Source organism: Wyeomyia smithii, chromosome 3 (genome assembly GCF_029784165.1).
Source record: "Wyeomyia smithii strain HCP4-BCI-WySm-NY-G18 chromosome 3, ASM2978416v1, whole genome shotgun sequence".
Taxonomy (NCBI): domain Eukaryota; kingdom Metazoa; phylum Arthropoda; class Insecta; order Diptera; family Culicidae; genus Wyeomyia; species Wyeomyia smithii.
The window spans coordinates 21993623-22017272 of NC_073696.1; the positions used below are offsets into that span (position 1 = coordinate 21993623).

General features: G+C 40.1%; 3 protein-coding genes across 3 annotated transcripts in view; 2 read left to right on the forward strand and 1 right to left on the reverse strand.

Annotated features, from left to right (window-relative positions):
* The window catches only part of LOC129727885 (guanine nucleotide-binding protein subunit alpha homolog), a 48291-nt gene extending 31769 nt beyond the window's left edge, over nt 1-16522 (forward strand). Inside the window, exons 2-6 of the mRNA XM_055686142.1 lie at nt 1412-1550; nt 1622-1830; nt 12991-13122; nt 13181-13320; nt 13380-16522. Of these exons, the coding sequence (XP_055542117.1) occupies nt 1412-1550; nt 1622-1830; nt 12991-13122; nt 13181-13320; nt 13380-13737 (978 nt within the window). The 3' untranslated portion in view covers nt 13738-16522. The remainder of the gene's footprint in view (nt 1-1411; nt 1551-1621; nt 1831-12990; nt 13123-13180; nt 13321-13379) is intronic.
* On the reverse strand, nt 16046-17248 carry LOC129727886 (uncharacterized). The gene has a single exon (XM_055686143.1). It carries the CDS (start codon nt 17216-17218, stop codon nt 16523-16525), a length of 696 nt encoding a protein of 231 aa, XP_055542118.1. The 5' UTR covers nt 17219-17248; the 3' UTR covers nt 16046-16522.
* Nucleotides 17249-20714: 3466 nt separating this feature from the next.
* On the forward strand, nt 20715-22279 carry LOC129729491 (cyclin-dependent kinase 1). Its single transcript, XM_055688098.1, has 3 exons — nt 20715-20894; nt 21008-21176; nt 21242-22279. Exons 2-3 carry the CDS (start codon nt 21028-21030, stop codon nt 21987-21989), a joined length of 897 nt encoding a protein of 298 aa, XP_055544073.1. The 5' UTR covers nt 20715-20894; nt 21008-21027; the 3' UTR covers nt 21990-22279.
* The last annotated feature ends 1371 nt before the right edge of the window (nt 22280-23650 follow it).

A 23650-nucleotide genomic window follows, 5' to 3' on the forward strand; every position in this document is an offset into this window, starting at 1 on the left:
AACACGTCATTCGAAAGAGCTGCTTGTGGAGACCCGCCTTTCTTTCCGACGACCGCCCGTTCGACATGTTTGTGTGGTCTACGATTTATTTTGACTAGCGAATAACTAAATGTTTACTTCACTGATTTTTATAGTCACACGTTCGAAACTATAATTCTCCGAATTGTGTGGTATTATTTACCTGAATGAGTTTTTATACGTACTGCTACCTGTTGAGTGTTGCGATAAAAGTCTGGAAAAAACCTCGAAGAAGATTTCAAATTCATCGACTACCAGAAGTCGAAAGCGCTTTAGGTGTCAGTTTTTACTGCTTAACTTGTTATCTTCTCAGTGTGTTATCCAGAAACCTGTCCGTTAGGATATGCGAAAAAAAAATGCAATGACAAAAAAGACAGAGCAAGAATAATAAATCTGCACGACACCCGGCAACTGCCGTCCCAAATGTCGGTGGAGTGATCTACCGACAAAATTTGGGAACCAACCCGTTCTAACATCATCTTGTACGAGCACCGACCTGACATCCAGACAACGCCAGAGGTCCGGGAAAAGTAGCAATGATGTAACTCTTTCCCCTTGAACCACCGGCTGTTGTCTTTGCCTTTTCTTCGGGGCACCAGACAGGCAGGCAGATCGGGTGAACTGCCGGTAGTAAAACCATCAAGTTGATTTTTTACGACTCTTCTACATGTAGGGTAAGGAACATATTTTAAGCAGCTTTAGGAACCGCCTGTGTATTCAGACGAAATACTCGAAATGTGTTGGGTGAAACTCAAACAGTAGTATATCAATTTGTTCGCTATCGTTTTCTCTATAAGAACTTGTTTTCAAATTGTAAAACTAAGTTAGCAAACTTTGACAATCGTCGATCAAAGTTACGAATCGAGGGACACTATTCCAATCACCCCGAACCTATTTTAAGCAGTTTCTGTTTTGCAGGCGTTTTTTTTTCAGCACCCGAAGTGGCTCCTGAATGGCTGCAATATTGGTCAATTTGTTTCAATTGCAATTGTTCACAGATTTTTTTGTGATTAACGGTATTACTTATATTCGTAAGGCAGCTAGACAATCAAAGTTTTCGTTTCCATCATTGAAATTGTCGATATTGATCAAAATGCAGGAGTTTGAGGCCTGTTTTCTTCGACTGATTAAAATACGCGCTACTGCTTAAGCCGTTCCTTACCCTAGTTTCGGTTGCGGTACGTCGCTTTTTTTTCTCGTTTTGGATAGTTGTATATTTTTGTCTGTTGTTTTCCTTCCGGGGAAGTGCTTTCATCGGATTTTATAATCTCAACTGAAACAATAAGCTTAGGGCAACTAACAATGACGAACGGCAGAGGAGCCGCACAGGATGAGCAAAACCTTGTGAAGTAATAAAAATGTGTGTTTATTTCTTCTCATTTTTCCGGCACAGGTTAAACTGCTACTATTAGGCGCAGGCGAGTCCGGCAAATCCACCTTTCTCAAACAGATGCGGATTATCCACGGGATCAATTTCGAGCCCGAGCTAGTACGAGAGTATCAACATGTGATCTACCAAAATTTAGTCAAAGGTGAGTAATAGAAAAACAAAACATTTCTCATTGTCATCTAAAAGCGCTCACATCCGTGTTCGATTCCTCAGGCATGCAAGTGCTGTGCGACGCTAGAGATAAGCTAGATATACCATGGGAGGATCCAAATTCCCAGCTGGTCGCGAACCAGGCAATCCTGTTCCGCAGCGATTCGTCGCTAGGTGTGGAACAATTTCACCAGTACGTACCGGTCATACGGAGGCTGTGGCAGGACGGAGCGATACAGCAAGCGTACGATCGGCGGAGAGAATTTCAAATTGTAAGTATACAGAAAGATTTCCATCCGAAAACGCACCACCGCCAGCACTAGATTGGCATTCTGCCAGCCCCGGAGCTAATAAAGTTGGTTTAATATTACACAACAGCCTCACGCCGTCAAGCAGATTCAGATTCCTGAGCTCTGGGAATGATTTTATTCTCTCGTTTGTAAATAGCAATAGTCATCAGCTAATTGCTTTGAAGTGATTCAAATTTGAAATTCTAAAACACAAAGCCCCCCCTCCTTCCGTCATACCGCTACCAATAACATATGTCGCACATACTGGAATCAGGTTCCAAACGAATGCGGAAATCAGAGAACGGCTAATGACAGCATCCAACTGTGCGAGCGCGACTGACGATTGCCTGCTAAAGTATCAAAATACCATACAACCTGAAGCCCGACTCTGCTGGAAAGTACTGCCGTAGTCATTCAGAGCAGTTTTCCGATTGGTTCTGTAATCGTTCCCACTCCGTACTCCGGAACCGCAGAGCAAACAAGACATTAATTACGTCAATTTTGAAGTGTAACACTTTCCTGTTGTTGACTGACTTCTGTTGATGTGGGTAAATAATCGAAACCAGCTTCAATCGGTTCAATGTGTCATCGATTACACGCTTGAATAAAAAAGGAGCCCTCCTCGCTCAACAGCACCCTTGACCTACAAAACATCTGCTCCAGACAATTCCCACACCCGTTTATGGGCAGGCTTATTGTTTCCCGCCTGTAACACCTAACAACAAACTGCAAATATTTACACAGTTTATCGAGCGCGAACGAAGGAACAGATTGTTAACCATCAAGCTTGTTAGCGAACGACTGATTGTGAAAATATTTCTATCAATAAATAAGTACATACAAGTGTGCGCATATAATTCACTTGAGCCGGAGTCGGACCTAAGACCACAGAGAAGCATGCAAGGCATTGATTGCTGTTGCTGCTATTAGTGGCACTCGGAGGGAATTATATCACATCGCTGCTGCACACGCGGTCGGGGCAAAAATATCACTTCGCAGTGTGTATACAAGAAGCACTTAAATTCACAATCAGTCTCGCGTAGCTTCCAGTAAGGATTTAATTTCGTTGGATTGGGATTTTTTACTGAGCGCTCGAACCGGTGATAACAGGCAAATCTACGGCCGTCCAGATCTTTCTCGAATGCTTTGATTCTGGTGGAAAGAATCAGCAATCTTTTTTAGAGATTGAGCGTGTTAGTAGAATGTTGCCAAATATCAAAACACGAATTAGTCTACCAAGATTCGTGACTTACTCATACGAAATCTATTGTTTGTTGAAACAGATTAGCACATACGCTTCAATTCTTAGAACAAAACTATCAGCGCAACTGTTTCAAGTATTTAAAATGTAAAACTTCGTAACGCATTCATGGGTATCTTCGGAATCTTTTGAAACTTCGAAATAAGAAACTAATTGACTTCGTCCCTATAATATACTGGTCTGCGGAGGCCCTGCAGGTCGTCTTCCAAACCTTGCTCGCTGCGCGCCTCGACGCCTCGTTCCAGTCGGGTCGTTATCGAGACATGCCCAGCCCACCGAGGCCTTTCGATTATCACCGTTAGGATGATGAGTGGTTCTCCCTGCAGCTGATGCAAATTGTGGTTCATCCGCTTCCGCCACGATTCATCTGTACTACACTGCAGATATTACGCAGCCCATTCTGTTCGAATAGCGCGTTGGTCCTTCACGAGCATGGTCCAAGTTTTGTAGCCGTAGAGGGCTACTGGTCTGATCGGTGTTTTATAGTCAGCTGTCACTAGTGAGCCCAAGTTCTTGAACTCGTCTAACACTACTACCACCGTGGTGGGAAGTTGACAGTGTCTTATCTGGAACGTCCTCTTCTCTTTTAGTTAGTCTCCGACGCGTTCATGGCCAGTTCAATCCGACCGGCCTTTAGTCTGATGTACGTCTCCGTCATCTTCTCAAAGTTTCGTGTTACGATATCACAGTCATCGGTGAAGCCAAAGCGCCGAACAGACCTCCTGAATATCGTGCCACTCGTGTCGGTACCCGTATCACACCTTTCAAAGCGATATTGAAAAGCAATCGCGATAATCCACTCTGCCGTTATTATTATTATTATTATTATTATTATTATTATTATTATTATTATTATTATTATTATTATTATTATTATTATTATTATTATTATTATTGGTTTATTAATTTATCTGACTGCATCTGTCTACATGAATAAAACTTAAACTATTAATTATTACAAATACACTTAAACGGCCAAGTAGAATAGTTTCAGACGGTTTTAAAAAATTTCACAGGATTGACAAAAATGGAATAAATGGTACACTTCGTTAAATTCTTTACAAATCACTAAAACAGGTTCATTTTTCCCGTAGTTAGTTCGTCTAAAGTTAAATCTTGAACAGTAACTAGATCTTAAAGATACTACCGGTACATTCAGGTTGATTTGCTCCAGAAGGTTGGGAGAGTCAATATTACCAAGCAAAAACTTGGCAGCTGAATTCCGTCGACACTGCAGAGTTTCCATGTTAAGGAGACGGCATCGATCCTCGTAGGGTGGTAAGTTCGTTGGGTTACTCCAAAGAAGCAACCTTAGTGCAAATTTTAAGAATCGTGACTGTATAGCTTCGATTCTAGTGGCCCAACAGTTTATGTAGGGGCTCCAAATGATTGAAGCTGTTTCCAATACTGAGCGAACAAGGGCGTAGAACAGTGATCGCAGGCAGTAGGGGTCACGGAAACTTTTGGCAGTGATGAATCCTAAGTTTCTGTTTGCTTAAGCAATTATATTCTCGAGTAATGATCTCTGAACGAAAGCTATGAGTCCAATAACACCAAGGTCTCGCACAACCCCAACTCTGACGACCGTGCGCCCTTTGATTCCCTAAGCCCACCCAATGGTAGATTTCTATCTCATGGAGGATATGACACAGCATTTCTGTACGCTGATGGTAAGTTGGTTTCACATGCACCATTTCTCGAACATGATTATGATTGTCGTCATTTGCAAGATATGTTGAATATTTTCATCGATTTGTGCCATAGGAACTGGTCGGTAGTTAGGTAGGATTGTAAAATAAGGGCAGGACATTCCACTGATTTTGAACCCGAATATTATCGAAATCGCCTTCTAAAGGCCAGAAAACGAAAAGAAAATGATCCCAAATTAAGCTCAGAATGGCCGAAATCGTCTTCTAAAGGCCAAAAAAGAACATGATCCCAAATTTAGCTCAAAATGGCCGAAATCGCCTTCTAAAGACCGAAAAGGCCAAAAAAGAAAATGATCCCAAATTAAGCTCAGAATGGCCAAAATCGCTTTCTAAAGCCAGAAAAGGCCAAAAAAAAACATGATCCCAAATTTAGCTCAAGATGTCCGAAAACGCCTTCTAAAGGCCAGAAAAGTTCAAAAAAGAAAATGATCCCAAATTAAGCTCAGAATGGACGAAATCGCCTTCTAAAGGCCATAAAAGGCCAAAAAAGAACATGATCCCAAATTTAGCTCAAAATGGTCGAAATCGCCTTCTAAAGATCAGAAAAGGCCAAAAAAGAAAATGATCCCAATTAAGCTCAGAATGGCCAAAATCGCTCTCTAAAGGCCAATAAAGAAAATGATCCCAAATTTAGCTCAAAATGGCCGAAAACGCCTTCTAAAGGCCAGAAAAGTCCAAAAACGAAAATGATCCCGAATTGAGCTCAGAATGGCCGAAATCGCCTTTTAAAGGCCAAAAAAAATAATTGATTAAGTTAAGCTTAAAATTAAGCTCAGAATGGCCAGAATCGTCTTCTAAAGGCAAAAAAGAACATGATCCGAAATTAAGCTTAGAATTGCCGAAATCAGAACAGAAAATGATCCCAAATTAAGCTCAGAATGGCCAAAATCGCCTTCTAAAAGCCAGAAAAGGCCAAAAAAAAACATGATCCCAAATTTAGCTCAGAATGGCCGAAATCGCCTTCTAAAGATCAGAAAAGGCCAAAAAAGAAAATGATCCCAAATTGAGCTCAGAATGGCTGAAAACGCCTTTTAAAGGCCAGGAAAGGCCAAAAAAGTGAATGATCCCAAATTGAGCTCAGAATGGCCGAAATCGCCTTCTAAAGGCCAAAAAAGAAAATGATCCCAAAATGTGCTCAAAATGACCGAAAACGCCTTCAAAAGGCCGTAAAAGGCCACGAAAAATTATCCCAACTAAGCTCAGAATGGCCAAAATCGCTCTCTAAAGGCCAGAAAAGGCCAAAAAAGAAAATGATCCCAAATTTAGCTCAAAATGGCCAAAATCGCCTTCTAAAGGCCAGAAAAGGCCAAAAAAGAAAATGATCCCAAAGTGAGCTCAGAATGGCCGAAAACGCCATCTAAAGGCCAGAAAAGTCCAAAGAAGAAAATGATTCCAAATTGAGCTCAGAATGGCCGAAATCGCCTTCTAAAGGCCAGAAAAGTCCAAAAAAGAAAATGATCCCAAATTGAGCTCAGAATGGCCGAAAACGCCTTCTAAAGGCCAGAATAGGCCAAAAAAGAAAATGATCCCAAATTGAGCTCAGAATGGCCGAAAACGCCATCTAAAGGCCAGAAAAGTCCAAAAAAGAAAATGATCCCAAATTAAGCTCAGAATGACCGAAAACGCCTTCAAAAGGCCGAAAAAGGCCACGAAAAATGATCCCAATTAAGCTCAGAATGGCCAAAATCGCTCTCTAAAGGCCAGAAAAGGCCAAAAAAGAAAATGATCCCAAATTTAGCTCAAAATGGCCAAAATCGCCTTCTAAAGGCCAGAAAAGTCCAAAAAAGAAAATGATCCCAAATTGAGCTCAGAATGGCCGAAAACGCCATCTAAAGGCCAGAAAAGTCTAAAAAAGAAAATGATCCCAAATTAAGCTCAGAATGGCCGAAATCGCCTTCTAAAGGCCAGAAAAGTCCAAAAAAGAAAATGATCCCAATTTAGCTCAGAATGGCCAAAATCGCTCTCTAAAGGCCAAAAAAGAAAATGATCCCAAATTTAGCTCAAAATGGCCGAAATCGCCTTCTAAAGATCAGAAAAGGCCAAAAAAGAAAATGATCCCAAATTAAGCTCAGAATGGCCGAAATCGCTTTCTAAAGCCAGAAAAGGCCAAAAAAGAACATGATCCCAAATTTAGCTCAAAATGTCCGAAAACGCCTTCTAAAGGCCAGAAAAGTTCAAAAAAGAAAATGATCCCAAATTAAGCTCAGAATGGACGAAATCGCCTTCTAAAGGCCATAAAAGGCCAAAAAAGAACATGATCCCAGATTTAGCTTAAAATGGTCGAAATCGCCTTCTAAAGATCAGAAAAGGCCAAAAAAGAAAATGATCCCAATTAAGCTCAGAATGGCCAAAATCGCTCTCTAAAGGCCAATAAAGAAGATGATCCCAAATTTAGCTCAAAATGGCCGAAAACGCCTTCTAAAGGCCAGAAATGTCCAAAAACGAAAATGATCCCGAATTGAGCTCAGAATGGCCGAAATCGCCTTTTAAAGGCCAAAAAAATAAATGATTAAGTTAAGCTTAAAATTAAGCTCAGAATGGCCAGAATCGTCTTCTAAAGGCAAAAAAAGAACATGATCCGAAATTAAGCTTAGAATTGCCGAAATCAGAACAGAAAATGATCCCAAATTAAGCTCAGAATGGCCAAAATCGCCTTCTAAAAGCCAGAAAAGGCCAAAAAAAAACATGATCCCAAATTTAGCTCAGAATGGCCGAAATCGCCTTCTAAAGATCAGAAAAGGCCAAAAAAGAAAATGATCCCAAATTGAGCTCAGAATGGCTGAAAACGCCTTTTAAAGGCCAGGAAAGGCCAAAAAAGTGAATGATCCCAAATTGAGCTCAGAATGGCCGAAATCGCCTTCTAAAGGCCAAAAAAGAAAATGATCCCAAAATGTGCTCAAAATGACCGAAAACGCCTTCAAAAGGCCGTAAAAGGCCACGAAAAATTATCCCAACTAAGCTCAGAATGGCCAAAATCGCTCTCTAAAGGCCAGAAAAGGCCAAAAAAGAAAATGATCCTAAATTTGGCTCAAAATGGCCAAAATCGCCTTCTAAAGGCCAGAAAAGTCCAAAAAAGAAAATGATCCCAAATTGAGCTCAGAATGGCCGAAAACGCCATCTAAAGGCCAGAAAAGTCCAAAAAAGAAAATGATCCCAAATTAAGCTCAGAATGGCCGAAATCGCCTTCGAAAGGCCAGACAAGTCCAAAAAAGAAAATGATCCCAAAATGAGCTCAGAATGGCCGAAAACGCCTTCTAAAGGCCAGAAAAGGCCAAAAAAGAAAATGATCCCAAATTGAGCTCAGAATGGCCGAAAACGCCATCTAAAGGCCAGAAAAGTCCAAAAAAGAAAATGATCTCAAATTAAGCTCAGAATGACCGAAAACGCCTTCAAAAGGCCGGAAAAGGCCACGAAAAATGATCCCACTTTAGCTCAGAATGGCCAAAATCGCTCTCTAAAGGCCAAAAAAGAAAATGATCCCAAATTTAGCTCAAAATGGCCAAAATCGCCTTCTAAAGGCCAGAAAAGTCCAAAAAAGAAAATGATCCCAAATTAAGCTCAGAATGGCCGAAAACGCCTTCTAAAGGCCAGAAAAGGCCAAAAAAGAAAATGATCCCAAATTGAGCTCAGGATGGCCGAAAACGCCATCTAAAGGCCAGAAAAGTCCAAAAAAGAAAATGATCCCAAATTAAGCTCAGAATGGCCGAAATCGCCTTCTAAAGGCCATAAAAGGCCAAATAAGAACATGATCCCAAATTTAGCTCAAAATGGTCGAAAAGGCCAAAAAAGAACATGATCCCAAATTTAGCTCAAAATGGCCAAAAACGCCATCTAAAGGCCAGAAAAGTCCAAAAAAAAAATGATCCCAAATTGAGCTCAGAATGGCCGAAATCGCCTTCTAAAGGCCATAAAAGGCCAAAAAAGAAAATGATCCCAAATTAAGCTCAGAATGGCCAAAATCGCTTTCTAAAGGCCAGAAAAGGCCAAAAAAGAACATGATCCCAAATTCAGCTCAAAATGGCCGAAAACGCCTTCTAAAGGCCAGAAAAGTTCAAAAAAGAAAATGATCCCAAATTAAGCTCAAAATGGTTGAAATCGCCTTCTAAAGATCAGAAAAGGCCAAAAAAGAAAATGATCCCAATTAAGCTCAGAATGGCCAAAATCGCTCTCTAAAGGCCAATAAAGAAAATGATCCCAAATTTAGCTCAAAATGGCCGAAAACGCCTTCTAAAGGCCAGAAAAGTCCAAAAAAGAAAATGATCCCAAATTGAGCTCAGAATGGCCGAAAACGCCTTCTAAAGGCCAGAAAAGGCCAAAAAAGAACATGATCCCAAATTGAGCTCAGAATGGCCAAAAACGCCATTTAAAGGCCAGAAAAGTCCAAAAAAGAAAATGATTCCAAATTAAGCTCAGAATGACCGAAATCGCCTTTTAAAGACCAAAAAAAATAAATGATTAAGTTAAGCTTAAAATTAAGCTCAGAATGGCCAGAATCGTCTTCTAAAGGCAAAAAAAGAACATGATCCGAAATTAAGCTAAGAATTGCCGAAATCAGAACAGAAAATGATCCCAATTTAAGCTCAGAATGGCCAAAATCGCCTTCTAAAAGCCAGAAAAGGCCAAAAATAACATTATCCCAAATTTAGCTCAAAATGGCCGAAATCGCCTTCTAAAGATCAGAAAAGGCCAAAAAAGAAAATGATCCCAAATTGAGCTCAGAATGGCTGAAAACGCCTTTTAAAGGCCAGAAAAGGCCAAAAAAGTGAATGATCCCAAATTGAGCTCAGAATGGCCGAAATCGCCTTCTAAAGGCCAAAAAAGAAAATGATCCCAAAATGTGTTCAAAATGACCGAAAACGCCTTCAAAAGGCCGGAAAAGGCCACGAAAAATGATCCCAAATTAAGCTCAGAATGACCAAAATCGCCATCTAAAGGCCAGAAAAGGCCAAAAAAGAAAATGATCCCAAATTGAGCTCAGAATGGCCGAAAACGCCTTCTCAAGGCCACAAAAGGCCAAAAAATAAAATGATCCCAAATCGAGCTCAGAATGGCCGAAATCGCCTTTTAAAGGCCATAAAAGGCCAAAAAAGAAAATGATCCCAAATTGAGCTCAGAATGGCCGAAAACGCCTTCTAAAGGCCAAAAAAGAAAATGATCCCAAAATAAGCTCAGAATGGCCGAAAATGCCTTCTTAGGGCCAGAAAAAGCCAAAAAAGAAAATGATCCCAAATTAAGCTCAGAATGACCGAAACCGCCTTTTAAAGGCCAAAAAAAAAAAAATAATTAAGTTAAGCTTAAAATTAAGCTCAGAATGGCCGAAATCGTCTTCTAAAGTCAAAAAAAGAACATGATCCCAAATTAAGCTCAGAATGGCCGAAATCAGAACAGAAAATGATCCCAAATTAAGCTCAGAATGGCCAAAATCGCCTTCTAAAAGCCAGAAAAGGCCAAAAAAGAACATGATCCCAAATTTAGCTCAAAATGGCCGAAATCGCCTTCTAAAGATCAGGAGAGGCCAAAAAAGAAAATGATCCCAAATTGAGCTCAGAATGGCTGAAAACGCCTTTTAAAGGCCAGAAAAGGCCTAAAAGTGAATGATCCCAAATTGAGCTCAGAATGGCCGAAATCGCCTTCTAAAGTCAAAAAAAGAACATGATCCCAAATTAAGCTCAGAATGGCCGAAATCAGAACAGAAAACGATCCCAAATTAAGCTCAGAATGGCCAAAATCGCATTCTAAAAGCCAGAAAAGGCCAAAAAAGAACATGATCCCAAATTTAGCTCAAATAGGCCGAAGTCGCCTTCTAAAGATCAGAAGAGGCCAAAAAAGAAAATGATCCCAAATTGTGCTCAAAATGACCGAAAACGCCTTCAAAAGGCCGGAAAAGGCCACGAAAAATGATCCCAAATTAAGCTCAGAATGACCAAAATTGCCTTCTTAAGGCCAGAAAAGTCCAAAAAAGAAAATGATTCCAAATTGAGCTCACAATGGCCGAAATCGCCATTTAAAGGCCATAAAAGGCCAAAAAGAAAATGATTCCAAATTGAGCTCAGAATGGCCGAAATCGCCCTCTAAAGGCCAAAAAAGAAAATGATCCCAAAATAAGCTCAGAATGGCCGAACCTTCTTAAGGCCAGAAAAAGCCAAAAAAGAAAATGATCCCAAATTAAGCTCAGAATGGCCAAAATCGCCTTCTAAAGGCCAGAAAAGGCCAAAAAAGTAAGTGATAACAAATTGAGCTCAGAATGGCCGAAATCGCCTTCTAAAGGCCAAAAAAGAAAATGATCCCAAATTGTGCTCAAAATGACCGAAAACGCCTTCAAAAGGCCGGAAAAGGCCACGAAAAATGATCCCAAATTAAGCTCAGAATGACCAAAATTGCCATCTAAAGGCCAAAAAAGAAAATGATCCCAAATTGAGCTCAGAATGGCCGAAATCGCCTGTGGACGCTAGAGCTGTTTGTAAAATAATCGGATTTCGTCGCAGCAAGTTTAACGCAAATGCGACGAGTAACCAATGATTCCAGCCAACGTGTGAAACATGATGGGGCTTCTAAACGGTCCAGCTTGGCAATCAGTCTACGATGGTCAAGACGGCGGCCATTAAATCAGTATATACTGTGTCGACTGTTTCGATATTCTCCAGGCAGTATGACGTAAACTGAATAAGATTTGTGTCGATAGATCGCCCGGGAAAACATGAGCCCTCAGAAGTTTAGGTTTAGCAAGATTTGATTTCGGCGGTCGTTATTCTCTCCGTACGTAGGAAGACTTATGTAGTAGATATGGTCTAGTTTCGGGTTTTCAAACCAGTAGTATTTTTTTTTTTCAAATGAACTTTCTGGAAGGTGAAAAATGTTTGAGCTGAAAGACTCTCCAAGAAAGTCGATTCAAAAAAAATTTTTTTTGAGACAACACTAGATCTCGTAGCTTTATGCAGTGCTAAGACATTTGGTTGGTATTACCTACCTCCAGCATAGCTTCCCATATCGGTACATTAACAGTACAGCGGAAGGTGCTATTGGGTTCGTCGATCAGACATAACGACTGGTTCGACTAGGATCAGACGATTTTAACCAGAAGAATGCTGCGCGGGTATTGATGCCACAGCAAAGGATCCACTAAAACGTGTCCCGATATAAACAGAAACGACAGCAGATTCTTCTTTTTCGGGTCTAATAGCACCGTCTGAAACAGCTGGAGTAAGGGAAAATGGAACTGTATTCGTTTAAAATCTGCCCACGTGGTATGTGGATGGCCTCTTGAGAACATGACTATGCAACAAAACCGACTTTTCATTGGCAAAAAAATTAAAAACAATTTAAAAATAAAAATTTTAACAATATCACGTAAAAATACTGGTAATACTATCCTAAGCAGAACAAAGATGGATGATGTCACGCCAGGATGCATTTGGAAAACTCAACACCTCATCCATACAGAGCGGTTGTCCACAAAGTTTTCCCACACTTGACTCTCTGGTCTGGTGACTACTGTTGCGAAGCGAACTGCGTTTATTTGCATCGCTACATGAACATATATCAGTTCACCGACGAATCAACAAACCGGCAGCTCTATGACAGAGAGGGTGCAACAGGACAGGACCACAGGCACGCAAAACCGGTCGATCACATAGCTCTAACCCGTGCAGTATGTGGTGCAGTCATGTGGGTGATCCAATATAGGGAAAATTACAACAAACACTCAACGTTGTCGTCGTCGTCGTCGTGCGGCATGCAGCTCGTTTACACTGACTGACTGACTGACTGCGGTGGCTGTGAGACGGCATTAACAGACATTACAGCTTACGACAACTTGCTGCCTTTCTGGCCGCCCAGATTTATGGGTTTTCTCGTAACGGCGTAGGATTCGTGGGTGTTTCGATATTTCTTAAATAGGTTGAAGCGATTTAAATTCTATTATACCGGCCTTTTTGTATAGGCACACCGTTTAGGTATCATAATCTAACGAAAAGTGACGTATGAACGCGTCGTGGTTAGATCTTGTTACAACGTTCGAAGCCGAGAGGCCTTTCAAATAAGGTGCCACCTGGTTGATCCAATTACCCTTCAATATTATGCCAAGCCGTCAATCTCATTTATCTTTGCGGTAATTCGCTTGATATGGTTAGCAACAATGTTCACATAAATGACTATTATTGTTTCTAATTTCAGAGCGATTCAGTAAAATATTTCTTAGAAGAATTAGACCGGATATCAAGGTTCGACTACGTTCCCACACGTACCGATATACTGCGATGTCGCAAAGCAACCAAGGGTGTATTTGAATTTACAATTAGAATACAGGTAATAAATCAAACTACATTATGAGAAGGCGCAAGCTGAAACCACGTTCCAATTGCAGAACATTCCATTCGTGTTCGTCGACGTCGGTGGCCAGCGAACGCAGCGGCAAAAGTGGACCAAATGTTTTGACTGTTCGGTAACCTCGATACTTTTCCTAGTGTCGACATCCGAGTTCGATCAGGTTCTAGCCGAGGACAGGTAACGCCCCTCTAACATGAGTATGAATTATAGTTAAGCCACGTTTATTATTATTTTAGGAAAACGAATCGCCTGGAGGAATCGCGGAACATTTTCGACACGATTGTGAATAACACCACCTTCCAGGGCATCTCGATCATCCTGTTTCTGAACAAGACCGACCTGCTGAAGGAGAAGGTAAAAAATCCCAACACCGACATTCGCTGGTACTATCCCCAGTTCACCGGCAACCCGCACTCGATTCTGGACGTGCAAAACTTCATCCTGCAGATGTTCATGAACGTGCGGAAAAACACCAAAACGCCCATCTATCATCACTTCACGAACGCGGTGGACACTCAGAACATCCAGGTCGTGTTCAGCTCGGTCAAGGACACGATCCTGCAGCGGAACCTGACGGCGCTGATGCTGCAGTGAGTGGTAGTGGGTAACCACAAAATTATTATTATTATTATTAATTCTATGGAGCAGTTGTTCCGTGTACGTGCGCGGGAGGCGCTCCACACCTCCATGCCTTCAGATTCTTTGTTGATTATTATTGTTTATCTCGCCCCCTCTCTGCTGCAACAGTCCACTCTCATAGTTACGTTTTGCTAGAGGAAAATATTCTTCTGCTATTATTTTCATACAATCCTTTGGTTTCATGCGTTCTAGAAGTGAACGTGAATCGCTAACTTTTTTGGAGTCGTTTTCGATAGGCAAAACGACGGTCATATGCTACAAAAGTAACCATTCGTGAATGTTAATAGAAGTTAGTAATACTTTTGAAAAGTAGACAAATGTATACCGAATAAAAAGGGCTCCTCTCGTGTCTAGAATATCTGAATATTGCTGAATCTCCTCTACGGAACGCCTGAAAACAAAAAAGGAATTTCCATTAGAACAAGTCACTGCCATAGCCAATCCGACACAGTGGTGGACTGATATTTCAATGAATTAAGATTATGAGAGGTACATTGACCTGTAGGAAATTATTGCATTCGATAGACATTGACCCGTAGGCACAAGATAAGTTACTTTTTGTATAATATCCCTCAACTACGATGTTCTTGATCGTAACAGTTGGTACCAATTTTCATTTTAAGGTATAAAGTTCTCAATTCTACGAACCGAAACCACTTTTTCATGAAAAGGTAGGTATATCATTAACGACGTTTTCGAATACAACCTTTTCCACCTCTCTTTTTTCATATTGACATTTGGAGGTTTTTGGCCTCAAACATGCATTTAACTCTCTTGAATATTTGCGGTTACTTGGCCCTGGAAAAGTTTTTTAAACTTTTAAACATAACATGACTGACTATCTAGTCATGTTATGTAAGATAAACTCCAAACCTCTCCACCGCTTCTCAGCTGTTGCATTTTAGGAGAAATCTGAACAAAAACCCGCACGCACACCATTTACAATCTAATAAAACCAAAAAAGTAATACTAATGAATATCACGATGAATGTCACAAAACAAAACAAAAATAAACAATACGATAGGTTAATGAGAGACAAATAACGTAAATACTTTGAGTATATAGATCAAATCCAGCTGTAGGCACTGTAAAATGCTGACAAGTTTTAGTTGAACCACAAGAAAATGTAAATATGGCAAAAAAAAATCCTTCGAAAAAAGGGAAGCTAAATCCACCGGAACGATCAAGTGTCCAGAACTAGGAAAGCGCGTTTTGGTTGATGGAAAACCTCTAGACGGAGTAACGTTAATGCATTTACATCCAGTCACTTTCTCTTGCTGTGCTGTGTGACGAATCACGAGGGTGATAATCGCAAATTGACAGTATACTTACTACAACCATTCCTTCCGTATTCGTTCCAAAGGATAATCAATCAATCAGCGTAGAACAACTTTTCCTCGAAGATTGCATAAGGTTCGCAGGTTACGAACAAACTCAGATATAATCCGCAATATTGAACTATACTAGAGTGAAGGCTAATTTATGTGCCTTTTGCCATTGTTTTAAAATTTTTGTTTTACAAAAAAAATCCTCACAATAAAGAACGAGGTAAACGACTGTATGAACATAACAACGCACACGAAAGCCAATTGACCGAATTGAACGAATAAGACTTGATCCTGTTTCTCGAACTAAATGTAGCTAAAACCGAGTCCGTCGTTTGGAATTATATACATCTTGTAACCGAAGCAGACCGGCTACCTTTATATGTAGTTAATGTAGGATGTTTTTGCTATACATTTACACAAAAAAACATGGTGTTTCGACGATCATCGTAGTAGGCTATTTGTATTATTGATGTTGTGACGCCGTATAGAATGTAGCTTAGACCAAAAATAAATGCAAAGCTAAAGTAGAATAAAGTAGTCGTCTGTAAGCCCCGCGTTTCCGCTTGGGAATCAAAGCCATACGCCATTTGAACGACAAAATATTACGAAAAGAAATAGTTCAGCATGTTAAAATAACGCTATAGGACAGCCACTGGCGCAAACCCCAATGTCCCTACTTTTAAAACACGTGTCTTAAAAACACATTTTCCACCAATTTTTCATTGGATATCGAATTCTTAAATGTCAGAATCCTAACCCATAGTGAAGCAAAACTACAACTTAGCCCTCAAGAAGCCATTTCTATTATCCTTAAATATTTAAATAGTATTCAATCTACTCAATAAAAACAAACGCTTAGACAATTCACCATCAGACGGAGACAGACACGTGCATTTCCCCGCTTGAACCTAAACTAAACAAAGCGTGCCATGGGGCTCCTCTCAACGTAAAACAAAAGACACAAAGCATACACAAATCTAGTGATCGTTTCCAAGGAAATGAAACTCTGTTGTGTGGAAAAAGTGATTTTTAGCACCAAGAGCGTCGAAAACAGAGAAGGATTTCATTTCATAAGAATAAACGCTATAAGTGGTGAAAAAAACACTCATATTTGTACGTTTCATCAGTTGTTGTTCAATGTTATTATTCTAAACAATTATTTGTATATTTATGAAAATAAACAGAAAGGAAGGTATGTTGTACAGGTCGAAAGTGTATAGTGGAAGCAAAGCGGAATGTTCGCAACTGTATTGAAGGTAAAGCGCATAACGACGCTAAATCCAGAAAACATTTCTGTATTATGTTACGGTTTATTTCTTAAATTTAAGTGTATATACATGTATAATTAAAACCCATTGCTAAAATAATAATTCTTTTATGGTATAAACGAAAATACATATTGAAAATTAAATTAACTATTTCCGTCCGGATTCCTAGTGATTCTCACAACGAACAAATGTTCACCCCTGACTTTCCTCTCCTTCACTATTTTCATTCTAAACCCATTAGCCTCTAATCGCGCTTTAACCTCATCCGGTTTATTCTCTTTCAATAGGAGCAAATAGAAAACCCCATTCGGGGACATTAGCCTGTCCAGATCTCGCAAAACTTTATTGGTGACGGCCATACCGTCTAACCCTCCGGCCCAAGATTTAACCAGGTCGTGGCCCTTCTCGGCAAACTGATCGATTTGTTCTTCAAGTTCCGTTTCTGTGCTCACTTCACTGGTCGGCACATAGGGCGGATTAAATATCAGCAAATCGACTAACCCCGAATTAAACCCTGCCAACAGATTCATATTGATCACCTCTACCTGACAGCCTGGACAATTCATCCGGGCGGTTTCCCCTGTGATCCTGCAGGCATGGGGATTTATGTCGACTCCCAGGTAGAAACCACAGGCACTGCCCAAGGCTTTCGATAGGGCACTTATAACAATACCGCTTCCCGGTCCAATTTCCACCGTCAACAAAGGCCGCAAACGTTGGATGGCATTCAACTCGTCTTCAAGTGCATCCAACAGCAGGAAGCTGTCTTCGGCCGGCTCGTACACCCGGTTTTGATCCTCCGCGGACAGCTTGTACAGAGGAGTGTCTAGTTTTCCCATAGCGAATGTTTTATTTACACACAACACAAACACAACACTCGCTGACATGACAGATGTTTGGAGTGCTAACAAAAAACATAGAAGTGTAAATGGAGCTGAACCTATATCGGCAGTATGTTTCGAAAACGACGAAAAAACAGTTTTCGTATATACAAGCTGAGTACCGCCCGGAAAAAAATTTACGATGTATTTTGCGGTGAGAACAGTGAATGGACAATGTTTTTATTGTAACCATAAAAAATATGGTATTTTTACTGTAAGCTTGCAAGCGGTTTTAGTCATTACCATATTTTAACAACCGTTTTGTTGTTGAATCTACCACCGACAATAATTTCACCGTAAAAACATTGTCAATGACTTCTGAATGTATAGGAAAAATGCCTGAAAAATTGCTAAGATACACAACAACCTATCTTTTTAATAGTAAAAAACGCAAAAACAATGTCTTTTATTGTTTGGTAATAGGCAATAATGCCACTAGTGTCGCTATAAGTAATCGTGCACATTTATTATCAAAGACAAAAACCGTCAGTAATGTCACTGGTGTTAATTTAAGCAAGCGCGCGCACCCATTAGCAAAGACAAAAACCGTTTTACAAAAAGAAGTTGATAGGCAATAAGCTCGCATGGTGGCGCACTAGAGTAATTTTTCGAATAAGGACGAAGATTGTTCAGGATTTTTCTTCGAAGAGGCACGTCTGTTTGTCTGTGGTATAACTATGTACAATAGAAAGTTTTAATTTGAAAAAAAAAACTGCTCTTTCTTATACTAATCGAAAACCGATCTTTCAGTAGGCGTTACGTAATTTGTTTTAAATCTCTACGAGTTTTTTTTATATTAAAATTGAAAAATTATATTTGTTTTAAATTTTCACTAACTGGCAAGTAGTGCACAAAGTGACAATGCTGTTGCTGGCTTTTGGGGAATATAACCCTGATAGTAAGCAAAGTGACATTTATGCTGCTGACTTGTGGAAAATATAACCCTGGTTTACGTGTCATGACAGGGATGCCAGATGTGAAGACATGTCTTAATATTGAAAACATTTGAGCGCGTGTGAATAAGTGGAAGTCTAATAGTCGGTTGATTAACCGCACTCGATTTAATGTGTCACTGTAAGTTTTGTAAGTTTTACATGGGGACCGTATTTACAGATTTCCTATCTATACCCCGTTCACACTACACCGCATATCACCTGATATCAGGCGGTTCGTGCTATCGAGGCCAAATCACCATCCATATTACCTGATATCCCATACATTCGAGCTGTCAACGGATATCACCTCGGCTACATGCTATCGCGGATATCATGTTCGAAAACCAATAATAACCACAATTCAAGCAGTTGGCAATACGGCCAAAAGACTTTTGACGCAACCCTACAAATTTCGAACTTCGCGTTGCATGCGAGAAAAAAGGAAGGAAATATTTTTGCTATTTTCATCCCGCACATGTTGACAATTGCGTTGGTGCGAGCCAACTCGCTGACATCTCTATCCTAATCCCATTGCTCTTGTTGTCTTGTTTTAGCTTTGACCTGTTTTTGTTTTCTTCTCCTTTCAATTACCAAAGCAAATGTCACATCATATCAGCTCACTCTAATGTGAACGGTCGATGTGATATCCGATATCATCTGGCGATATCAGGTGATATCCGGCGTAGTCTGAACAAAACATTATAAAGACATTACAGCAAAGTTTCTCAGTGTAATAAGAACTTCAACTTGACGTTCAGTTTAGTTCGCGATTTGGCCGCAGAGATGGCGCTTCGACACCAACTTTATGTTCTTACACGCTAAAACTCTGCAGTTTTCGATAAAGCTTTAGATCAGAAAATTTTATGTAACTTCGTAGAAGAAACGAAATTTCTGTCTTTGAATTTAAAAATTTACGAATTTTTGATGAATATCTTTAAGTTTCGCGTTTTTTGTAATATTAGTGTTCCAGTTGAAAATCGAAATATCGACTCGCGATTTTCGATTTTTTTACCTTATGCACAATGCGCATAATGTCGCATCTAGTGCGCTGTATAGCGCATCTGACGCGCAATACAGCGCACTAGATGCGACACTATGCGCATTGTGCATAAGGTAAAAAAATCGAAAATCGCGAGTCGATATTTCGATTTTCAACTGGAACAATAATAGTTTTGTGATTCGAAACATTAAAACCATCAAAGAGTATGCAATTTTCAGAAACTCAAACCCTGAGAGCGCTAATAATTTCGTACCGCTAGACTCCATTCCTGGCCCAGTGTGCAGTGACAGTAAGGGGCCGTTCCTAAGCCACGTGGTCATATTTTGATCACTTTTTATACCCCCTGTACCCCCCCGTGGTCTTTCGTGGTCTTGTGGCCAACCCCCCCCCCCCTTACGACTTTGACCACGTGGTCTTTTCATGTATCAAGTGCCAAAAATTTGCTTAAATTTTTTACATTTTGATTATTAAACCTTCAATACATTATATATTTCTAAAATGCAAAAGCTTTTGCTCTTGACTTGGTGGCAACAATAAATTATAAGTCAGGAAAAAAGACCACGTAGTCATTTCGTTAACCCCCGTGCGTGGTCTTTCGTGGTCTTTGGACACCCCCCCCCCCACCCCCACCCCCCCGTTCCCCTCTTTATGACCACGTGGTTTAGGAACGGCCCCTAAAGGCCCAAACACAATGGGAATGGATACGTTGCGGCTGTGTTTTCGGCAATTTGACAGTTAGGCCATACATTTTTTTGTCGAATTACGTCGACGCAACGCAAACGTATCCATTGTGTTTAGGCAACAATTAATGTTGGCAAATAAGAAAAAATTGTCAAGCATAAAACACAAATGAAAAATTTTTAACTTTAACTTCGTTGTAACTGTTGGTTGCTACTTGTTGATAATTTTGTTTGACATATCTTCTAATGTTTCCCTATTAGTGAGCCTATGTAACGGCAACCCAATTCGTGAAGAAAATGTCGGACATGAATGCTAATATATTTTGACTTTTTTTATGCGTTTTGTGGTTACCAAGCCTTCAATAGCGATTTTTATTACTAAACTCAGAAAAGAAAGTTAGTTGGTTCGCCCTGCATCGGAAAACATTCGTTTTGTTGACATTTCTAGATATACTCCCGAAAATTTTGTGTGCGTTTCGCAGCCGTCGAGTTCCCTGCTATCAAATTTAGTTGCATTCGTTTCGTTGATTTTCGTCATGATGGCACGCCACTTTTTTATACTGTACTATATACGTAATTCTCCCATTTTACATTATTAGTAGAGTATCAATGGCTTTTGCTGATTTAGCGCTCACCGCGCTCACTGAACGCAAGCATTTGGGTCCAAAGCACCTCGGCAAATTGAATGCAGCGAGTCTGCAAAACAACACCCTTCTGCAACAAAAGCATCCGCCCGACACTCGCTCGACACGCATTTCAGTGACGGGTAGCGTGTGCGGATGCACTGTTATGTCATTCTGTCAGATCGCACGCATAGCATAAAAATAACATCGCACGACATCGGAGTCGGCCTTGGTTCAAATTTCCACTATGCGCCTTTCTTCAAACGACTAGCAGAAGCATAACGAACTTCAAACCCCGCCGGATTTTTGTTTACACGTACGGTTTTTTGGAATTAGACTGGGTGTGTTTAGCTAGCTTTTACCCTAGTTCAGAAGCGAAGTTTTCTCTAATAGTTGGTGAGTATTTAGAAGAAGTATTGAGGATTAATGTAAAAACGAATATTGGCGTTTTGTTTCCTATTCAAAGCAATTTTAAGTGAAATGTAAATCTAACCTACATTTTGTTACAGAACAAAAACGGGCGCAAACGATGGAAAACTTTCAGAAAATCGAAAAAATCGGCGAGGGTACGTACGGTGTCGTGTACAAGGGTCGCAATAAAGTTACTGGTGAAATAGTTGCAATGAAAAAGATACGTTTGGAGTCGGAAGATGAAGGAATACCATCAACTGCCATTCGGTAAAGCTCATCCGTTTGTGTGTTAAATATCGATGTATTAGTTACTAACGGCAGTTGTGTTGCAGGGAAATTTCACTACTAAAAGAACTGCAACATCCGAATATAGTTTCTTTACAGGACGTTCTGATGGAGGAAAATAGACTGTATTTAATATTTGAGTTTCTTTCGATGGATTTGAAGAAGTACATGGACACACTGCCAGCGGAGAAAATGATGGATGCGGATCTGGTCAAAAGTTACATGTACCAAATCACGGCAGCAATATTGTTCTGCCACAAACGACGGGTTTTGCATCGCGATTTGAAGCCGCAAAATTTGCTAATTAACAAGGAAGGCTTAATTAAGGTTGCCGATTTCGGTTTAGGTCGATCGTTCAACATTCCAGTACGTAATTACACACATGAGATTGTCACCCTGTGGTATCGTGCCCCAGAGGTTCTGCTCGGTTCGCAACGGTACGCCTGCCCTGTTGACGTTTGGTCAATAGGTTGCATATTTGCCGAAATGGCTACCAGAAAGCCACTGTTCCAGGGTGACTCGGAAATCGATCAGCTATTTCGAATGTTTCGTATACTAAAGACACCGACCGAAGAAATTTGGCCCGGGGTCACTTCTCTTCCCGACTACAAGCCAACATTCCCTTGCTGGACGCAGAACAATTTGAACAGTCAGGTGAAAAATCTCGATTCGGGCGGCTTGGATCTGCTCCAGAAGTGTTTAATCTATGATCCTGTCCACCGGATTTCCGCCAAAAAGATCTTGGAACACAAGTATTTCGATGGATTCGATCGGCGGGTGGTGCCGACTGATTAAACTTCTGTGTCTCAAACTTTTCTCGAACGTTCGCTCCAGTCTTTTCGCCAGATTTCGATAGGGACTTTCGCTGTGTAAATAGCCCTCCCGATAATTGAAAAAAAAATAGGATTCTTGAAGCCGCTCTCTTAGAGGTTATCGTTCTTATTTTAGGTTTGAATTATTTGGTACTTGCGGAAAAAAAAAAATACAGGATGAGATTTTATCGGTACCTCATCCGAGATCTTTGCAAGCCCTTTTTAACGTGGTAAATAGAAATCGATAATAAATGACGTAAGGATGAAAACTAATATGTTTGTAGTTTGTTACCTGTAGGAAAATATCACTCGTGAACAAAATGAATGAAATTCATATAGTTGTCACCCTCAAGGGAGTGCTGCCCTGCCGTCAAAATTTTGTATAGGGGGACAAGGGGCAAGATGAGCACCTCAAGCTTCTTATCAAATTGTTAGGGCAAAGTGAGCAAAAAGCTACTGAATACATTTTTACTACATAGAGTAAGAATAATACTCAAGAGTTGCTACATTGGAAACTAAAGAAAAAAATTATTTATAAATAATTTCCTAAGCCACTAGAAAGTATGAGGCTGGTCGCGGTACGGGGTAGATTGGGCATACCTATGGGGCATAATGGGCATGTTCATATTTTTCGATTTCAAGCAAACATTAAACAATGTATCAATGTAACGTACAATCGTAGGTACCGAAACAAAGTTTTCCTTTCCTGTTTCACTAGTTATACTCCAAAACAGCATAATTTTTTAGCCTTTTTCAATTTGAAAATTATCTATGAATTTGCCCGCATATAAAAATAAGGTTTTGGTCCATAAAACACTACTGTGCGGATGAAGACATGACAAAATTTGAATTTAGGTAACTTTATTTTAATGATTTTCAACAAACGAATCTGTTCGACGCAGCCTTAAATGTCGGCTTAACGTTTGCCGTGGAATGCCGTGTGCAATAGCCGCTCGGTTCACTGACATTCGATGAGAAATAACCGCGTCTATAGCAGTGGCCAATGATGACTGTGACCATTTTTTGCGCCCCGACAACCGTTTGTAATTCCGAACCATTTTACAATTAACTGCTGCTAGCACGATGTTTACTTTTTTGACAGCACTTTCTGGTTTGTAGGTTATGTTTTCGTGCATAGGTATGGCAATTTTGCCCCTACCAGCACTGCCCAATTTACCCCACGAGAAACACTTATGAAAAAGAGCTGTTTTTAGATGATGTTTCATTTGAAAACACTGCATTATTCATTGAAACTGTTTGAATATCAATAACGATTACCGAAAATAAACTTTCGAGCCCAAAACGATATATACGCATGCAAAAACCCTTATTTTTCGCGCTTGTGAGCTATAATATTATACGCAAGACGTGCATGAATGATAAAATTGTTTATTGTGTAAAAACGATTTTTTTTTCAGTTATTTTGAATAAAATTACATCTTCAGATTAATGTTAATGATTCAAATTTATAACAGTTCCAAAATTACTGCCAGAAACCTAGAAACAACATATGCCCATTCTGCCCCGTATGGCGATCTTGCCTCTTGTTCCCCTACCAATCATAAATTTATCATGGCATCCAAATTCTATTTAAACGGCTAACACACAATGTAGACTATTCATTGAAAGCGCACATTGTACTGA

Coding starts and splice junctions, on each gene's coding strand:
- LOC129727886 (XM_055686143.1), bottom strand. CDS start 17,218: ATGGGAAAACTAGACACTCCTCTGTACAAGCTGTCCGCGGAGGATCAA.
- LOC129729491 (XM_055688098.1), top strand. CDS start 21,028: ATGGAAAACTTTCAGAAAATCGAAAAAATCGGCGAGGGTACGTACGGT. Junction 21,177..21,241: donor ATACCATCAACTGCCATTCG/GTAAAGCTCATC, acceptor GTTGTGTTGCAG/GGAAATTTCACTACTAAAAG.